The sequence below is a fragment of the Pteropus vampyrus genome, unplaced genomic scaffold, assembly GCF_000151845.1.
Source record: "Pteropus vampyrus isolate Shadow unplaced genomic scaffold, Pvam_2.0 Scaffold191, whole genome shotgun sequence".
Lineage (NCBI taxonomy): Eukaryota > Metazoa > Chordata > Mammalia > Chiroptera > Pteropodidae > Pteropus > Pteropus vampyrus.
In genome coordinates, this window is record NW_011888972.1 from 815,160 (window position 1) to 822,386 (window position 7,227).

Below are 7,227 nucleotides of genomic sequence, written 5' to 3' on the forward strand. Positions count from 1 at the left end.
GTTACGGATCACACGTAGGGACTGTGGGGCGGTGCCTTGGCCTCCAGATAGCCAGCAGAGCTCGTTGTTTTCTTCTACGTATTTTCTTCCTCCTCTCCCTTAATCCATCACCCGGAAGTGAGCTGGGACCATAGGCTGACAGCCTTGGATGAGTTGGGGTTGTTTTCTGAAACTTCCTGGGCTGCTGTCCCGTTTGAACCATTTTTGTCAGCTTCGATTCACCCTTCCATTCCAGGGCCTTGCCGGAGATGGACAGCCGGATTCCTTATGATGACTACCCAGTGGTTTTCCTGCCTGCCTATGAGAATCCCCCAGCGTGGATTCCTCCTCATGAGGTGGGAACCATCTGTAGTCTCGAATAGATTTTTCACCATGGGCATGAGATGGTATATGATGGGTAGGATGGCAGGGTTAGAAAGCTCAATGCAGGATGAATCTTAGCCTTTGTTGTAGCCAAGCGATCCAGAAGTTGGATTCTCAGCAGCCCGACCCACTGGGAGCCAAAGTCCACTGCACCAGAGAATTCTGGAATTCTGTTTCCATTCTGTCAAGGTCAACAAGTGCGGAGATACTAGACTGCTAGCACTTCCCAGAACTATCCATCTACCCATTTGGACAGTGTTACCTGTTCTACTTAAACTAAGTCCACCACTTCACCTTTTCCCGACTTCAGGGTGATGCGTTTGTGCACCGGACAAAAGTGGATATGAAACCTAAGACCGGTAGTAAGATTTCTGGGGTCGCTGTGTCTTGCAGAGGGTGTACCATCCGGACTACAACAATGAGTTGACGCAGTTTCTGCCCCGAATCGTCACACTGAAGAAGCCCCCTGGAGCTCAGGTGAGCTTATGGAACAGTGCCGTCTCATTCCAGGCTAGAGTTGTCAGAACCAGGCCCAGAAGTTAGCCGTGGCTGGGGGGGGGACAGATCGGGAAGCAGGTAGGGAGGTAACGCCACTCCCTTTTATAGGCAGAAAAGCTGAGCTACCACTTCTAAGATACATGTTCTGACCTCTTTCTGAGGGACACACGGCCAAGCTGTCATGTGATCATGCTATTTGATGTTCTCGTGTCTGTGGTCTTCATTGAGCCCCCGTTCCGTGCTCTTGTTTTGCAGTTGGGATTTAACATCCGAGGAGGAAAGGCTTCCCAGCTCGGCATCTTCATCTCCAAGGTGCGTGCACCTGGTAGGCAGTGTGGATGGCTGCTTCCCTTTGTTAAGTTATCGGATGGTACAACCCTGATGGCCCAAGGCCTGGGAGAAGGATGATTCAGTAGACTCATAGAAGGGGCAGAATGCGGACACCCTTTCCCACTTCAAACTTCCCACCTGGCAAGCATCTGTTTCCCTACATGGTCACACACAAAACGAAACAATAGCACCTTACATTTGAATAGCACTTCATTTCACTTACAGTCTTTGAAGTGATCCCGCCTGGATCACATACAGCCTTTCCTTCCCAACAGGTGATTCCTGACTCTGATGCACATCGAGCAGGACTTCAGGAAGGGGACCAAGTCCTAGCCGTGAATGATGTGGATTTCCAAGATATTGAGCATAGTAAGGTGAGCACAGCGCTCGGGCTGCGGTGAGGCAAGAAGCCATCCCAGGTAGGACAAGTTGGACCAGATTAGCCTCATCTGTAATTTCATTAAAAAAGACCCTCCTGAGGGAGCGGACCAGGGGGAAGTAGCTGTTAGTGACCCAGAGGTTGGAGTGGCCGACTCCTTTCCTCGTGCTGTGATTCTGTCCCAGGTCACTGCTCGCCGTTTGTACAAGCTGTACCATTCCTTTCAGGCCGTTGAGATCCTGAAGACAGCCCGTGAAATCAGCATGCGTGTCCGCTTCTTTCCCTACAGTAAGTGGCCCGCCCTTTTTTACTCATCTGGCAGGGCCCTGGGTTGGAGCTCTCCGAGTACTGATTACTGGAGGCCCTACTGCTTGGTGAGGGCGCATTGGGAGCTCAGGCCAGAAAATAACCTGCTTCTCTCCTTCTCTCTTCTTTTCCTCAGATTATCATCGCCAAAAAGAGAGGACTGTGCACTAGAGGGTTGTAGCCCACGGCCCTCCACGTGGGAACTTCTGGGACTAGGTGGCCAGGCCTCAGGGGAGCCGCGTTAGAAACTCTGCTCTCAGAGTCCCCTCGGCATAGTGGAGTGGGGAGGCCGGGCAGACACCGAGGCCGTGCACTGAGCCAGCTGGCCAGCTGCATCCCCCCCCGGACCGCTGCACTGGCAGTTCCCTGGTTTTCTCGGTGAGCCTCGTTCCCTGCAAGGAGAAGGTGGTGATGGCGGGTGGAGCCTAGCCCACAGAGAGCCCTGCTAGCAAAGGCCGCTGACCTGTGTAGATACCATGTGCTAGGAGACGCATATGTCATCTCGTTTTCATTAGCGCATAGAAACAGTCTTGGGGAGCTTCCATCTAATCCGCCTGGCTCTCTCATCCCATCCTTATCGTACCCATGTCATACACTTGGGAGACTCCGGTGGGGCCCTGTTTTTCCTCTCCGCCTTCCTCCTCTTCTGTCTCTTGAAAAGTAAAATGTGATGCTGAAGAAACGGTGGTGTGACTTCTGGATGATACCGATTGGGCGTAAGATGCTACTGAGGTCAAAGAACGGAGCCCCTGGAAGTAACAGCAAACTACGTGCTTCACAATTGTCTCCGTCTGCCCAGAACAGCAGGGAGGCCCAGGGGCCCTAGCTATAGTATCACAGGAGCGGTAGAGGTGGGGGGTGGGGAACTGGAGGGAACGATGCCCCTTCCCCCAAGATTTCTGATGTTTCTCTGCACCGTGCAGTATTAATATAGTCCGTCTTTCCCAAGTTCTTTGATTTGGAACATAAACTAAGGGAGGGGCTTACATCGTTTCTTTCAGGAACAGCAGTAAAAAATTGATTGCCAATTTCCAACTTGTAGCTTGAGTACTACTGACATCTGATCGCGCCCTTTGCTTCGCCCCAGCCCCCAAGTAATTTGTTCTGTTCTGAGTTCCGTAGTTACGAATCCATTGTTGGAGGTTCCAGGCCACACCTTATGCCATCTGCATCGGCATGTTCAAATCCCCTTCAGAATAGAAAGTTTTCTAATGAGATATGGAGTGAAGTGCCCCCCATAATGAAAGTCCCAAATTTTCCTGGAAAGAATCCCAGGAAGCTTAAATATATTTATATTTCCAGGCTCGTCCCCTGGAGAGTGATTCTGTTGGTCTGAGGTGGAGCTTGGAAATAAGGTGAATAAGCCTTCAAATATGGGATACCATTCTAAATAGTAGTAATTTATCTATGGGGAAGTTCTGGCTCTTCCCATAAAACGCACCCATTACTATGGTACCTCTTCTAGAGGCTTGGTGCCATTGTTGGGTGGCAACACGCTGGTACGCAGAGCTGGGGATAGGAGTCGTTTAACTGTCTGCTTCCTGGGCGGGCCCCTCCGAAGTCTGCACTCCGGCTGCTCTGCTGCCTCCCAGTGGCCATCTGAGAAACTGGAGGCCAAGACGCGCACATAGGCGTATGGGCTGAGTCTACTGACCTTTGAACTCCAAGACTCTCCCTGTGGTTAACAGGCTTTAAAATGAGTCATCTCAGAGGTGTGGTAAATGGCAGAGAGTCCCAGCCATGGCCCTAAGGTAAAACCCCTCCTGCCCTGAATTGGTTCCCGCTTTGCAATACTGGTGTTGGCTCTGGGTTGGGGCACCAGCGTGGAGGTATAGGTATGGTGTGGACAAGGCACAAGCCGTGACAGGCTGAGGCGAAAGGACCAGTGGTTTATTGAGGGTGTAGATAAGAAAACGAGAGTGAACCGTATCGGCCCTCGGGGTGTCCCAGCTGCTGTAGAACCGCATCCCCTGTAGATGTCTCAGCAGTCAGAAGGGAACAAGGGATTCCTGGGTCCCGCAAGAACTTTCTACCCAAGAGCTGTGAGATGCAGCCAAGAAATGATGGCACTTTCACGGGTCCCGTTTTACGCCTAAGCCCAGGAATTGGACAAGAACTCAGTAAGTGGCCCAAGTAGTTAAACCATTAATCTGACGGGGTGGGGGTGGGGAGGACTGGTACTGGGAAAACCAGATGCAATAAATTCATCAAGTTAGGCAGACAGCCTATGCTACGGACAGGAACAATGGCTTTTGATGCCTGACTCATTGTGGGGGGTGGGGGACTCTTGGATTTCGACCACTCAGGGGTCATAAGGTAATAGGCGGCCAGGAACAATGGCTTTTGATGCCTGACTCATTGTGGGGGGTGGGGGACTCTTGGATTTCGACCACTGAGGGGTCATAAGGTAATAGGCGGCCGGGGTCAACTCTCAATTCCCAAGGGCGGTTCCTAGGAGACACAGAAGAGGAATTCTGATCCTATGACCCCTTTCACCTAAAGGCAAACCGGGGAGCTGCTTTGGGCTGAAGTTAGTCCCACCGTCTCTTAAATATCAGGCAGGAAAATTGGCCTGGCCGTCAAACTCAGCCAAAGAAGTTTGCTTCCTCTGCTTGGACAGTCCCTGCTCCAGCAAAGCTGGGGGAAAGGATATTCCTCTTCCTTCGGTGGACATGGGCTACTTCCGGATGGAACGGCAGAAGCCATGCACCGGAATAGCTGCGCGTGCGTGTGTTTGAGATGGAGGGAGAGAGAATGGTGTGATGTGCAAAAGAAAAAAAAAGGACGTCAGGTTCAGAGACATGATTCTGGGCCTTTGCACTGCATGATGAGGACATGAACCTTAGCCCCACCGCAACAAGCCAAGTTCATCCAAAAGAATAAGCAGTGCTGGGTGGCTACAGTACGCCATGCGAAGTAGCATAAGAGATGATTATTAGATTTTCATGTTACAGCTCGTATGGGCACAGGTATCAATAAACATTACATTGAGGTGTCTGGATTTTTCTTTGCCACTCTTCTGCAGAGACTGGACCAATGACAAATGATGTAAGGGACCAGCTAGTGCTAAGACCCCTTCTGATCCCTGACACTGGTAACTCCCCCCAAGTAAACAGAGTGAGCTGTAGGTATTGCAGAAAAAGTCGTCGTTATGCCTTACCTTCTGTTGTTCAGCTCAGTCCTGTCACCCAACATGACTACGTCATCACCTCTTTCTGCCAGAACATCTTCTACCCACTTACTGTCTCCTTGAAAGAATCGATGTGTATAACAGAATGTGTGGCAGAGCGTTGAGATTCAGGAGACGTTTAGAGGGAATAATGTTCCTGTCCCTCCTCTGTACTAGTCTTATCAACCTCCCTATTGCTCCCTTCAATCCCTTTTTCAAATGAAACATGGCTTAACACCCCCTTGTGATGTCATAGACAACCATGGCGATGTAGTCGTGAGCGTAGCTAGGAATCAGGCTGTAACAGCGCCCCTGGCCAGCTGTGTCCTGTAGCTGCAGTTGAGTCTGCACAGAGAGAAGGGAAACTAGCCTTATAAAGGCTACAACTCAATAAAGGCAAAGTAGAGAGTTGAGGAAACTGGGCCCCTGAAAAGTGGCTACTATGGCCACAAACCAAGTGGCCTATGATCCTAGGACAGGTCGAATCTCAATGTACTGTTTTGATTAAGGAAGACCCTATAGAGCAGCGGACTTAAGGACTCGGGGCCTATTGGATGGTGTCTGTGTCACAGCTGGAGTTTAGATGAGGGCAGAGGGAACAAGAAACAGGGCTGGTAGTTTAGAAAGGCTTCCCGTTTTTCTTCCCCTTTATCCACAAATAATCTGGGGTGGTGCTCCCCTTCCGTGGTGAATAGGCGGAAGGGGCCGAAGTGTGGGCTCAGTCATATGAGAGTGAACACTCAGTCTTCAGTCTTCCAAGTGCATGATCGTGGACGGGAAGTCAATGCCAATGGGCGCCTGCAAACCAGAGATACTCACTCTACCCGTCCTCTCCGCCACCCCACCCTGCCGCCCTGTACCAGGCGGCCTTAGAAACCAGAAGGGGAGAATGGTCCCCGAGGTTGTCCTGGCTCAACTTTTCAACGCTGACAGCAGATAACTTTGAGGAGCAGAATCCCTGGGTGAGTCCGCCAAGGGAGGTGGCTGCGTCGGTGGCGGGCGCACCGGCTGATGCCGGCAAAGCTGTGGACGGGAAGCGGGCGCCGCTTGGCACCTCTCCCAGTGCGAGGCAGGTAAGCAAGCCCTCCGTCCCCCTGGGTGAGGAGGAATCGATTCTCTTGGAGAACGGCCACTGCATTGCTTACTATCCCACCTCCGTGTCCCCGAAGCCCGACCCAGCCCCCTAGGAACACGAGTTCGGTTTGCACACAGGCCGGTGCCGGGGGCCCCCGACGGTTTCCAGGCTGAAGCCTCGGTCCTCACTGTGGGCCTCACCGGCGTGCGGAGGCAGACATCGCGGCTCGCTGCCTGAGGTCACAGGGCCCTCTCTGTCCAGCCGCCACTCAAGCCCCCTTCGGCGTCGCCCCTAGGCCTGGGCGTGCAGCCAAGCCCCCTGGCCCGCCGCTCCCGAGGTGGGGACGAAGGTGGCCAGGACCCGGAGGGAAAGTTGAGGGACACGCGGAGGGCGGGCGGCGTGCGGGAGGGAAGTCGGGGGTCGTTTAGGAGACAAGCAGGCTCATCTAATGACTGCCGCGGGAATGGGGGTGCTCGTTCTCGATAGTTCCATCACCCTCCCGGAGGAGGAAATACCAAAGAGGTCGCCAGGCTCGTCGGGACAAGCGGGTTTATTGGAGCGTTACGGGGGACCCCCACACAGACGCGCCAGAGCCAGGGGCTCAGCTCCCTTCGTCCCCCTCGGCCGCCAGCGCCTCCTGGGTGTCCTCCGCGCCCGGCTCCTGCCGCGTGAACTCCTCGATGACTATGTCCTCGGAGCTTGCAGAGGCAGCAAGGGGAATGGCGGCTTAGGAACATCCTCCAGGTCACTCCTCTTCCTGATCGCAGCCAAGTGCTCCCTTCCCCCCCTCCCCCGCTTCCCAGCTCGATGGCCAGCGCCCCTCGGTAGCTCCCCCCTCCCGCACCGCCGGGTCCCCATCGCTCGCTCCCTCCCCAGGCTCCTAACACGAAGGTCCCCCTGAGCCCTGGGGGAGACATAAGAACGCGGGGAGGGATGGACGGAAGGGCTCGGAATAAGAGAGAGGGAAGTCAGGGCGAGGGGGGCGGGGAAAAGGAAAAAAAAATGGGGGTACGGTTCCAAGAGGAGAGGAGGGTGGACGGCGGCTGCAAAGCGCTGAGCTGTGACGGAAGCTGAAGCCAACATCTCCGCCGCACACGTGTCCAAAGC

The 7,227-nt window shown here is 53.6% G+C and overlaps 2 protein-coding genes across 2 annotated transcripts in view; one reads left to right on the forward strand and one right to left on the reverse strand.

Moving 5' to 3' along the window:
- PDZD11 (PDZ domain containing 11) overlaps nt 1-2,558 on the forward strand; it is a 4,004-nt gene extending 1,446 nt beyond the window's left edge. The window contains exons 2-7 of the mRNA XM_011371443.2: nt 236-335; nt 757-840; nt 1,117-1,173; nt 1,467-1,565; nt 1,798-1,858; nt 2,013-2,558. Coding sequence (XP_011369745.1) covers nt 249-335; nt 757-840; nt 1,117-1,173; nt 1,467-1,565; nt 1,798-1,858; nt 2,013-2,047 — 423 coding nt within the window. The 5' untranslated portion in view covers nt 236-248 and the 3' untranslated portion in view covers nt 2,048-2,558. The remainder of the gene's footprint in view (nt 1-235; nt 336-756; nt 841-1,116; nt 1,174-1,466; nt 1,566-1,797; nt 1,859-2,012) is intronic.
- ARR3 (arrestin 3) overlaps nt 2,440-7,227 on the reverse strand; it is a 14,990-nt gene continuing 10,202 nt past the window's right edge. Inside the window, exons 13-15 of the mRNA XM_023537449.1 lie at nt 4,863-4,998; nt 3,333-3,551; nt 2,440-2,625 (exon numbers count right to left, since the gene is read on the reverse strand). Coding sequence (XP_023393217.1) covers nt 2,440-2,625; nt 3,333-3,551; nt 4,863-4,998 — 541 coding nt within the window. The remainder of the gene's footprint in view (nt 2,626-3,332; nt 3,552-4,862; nt 4,999-7,227) is intronic.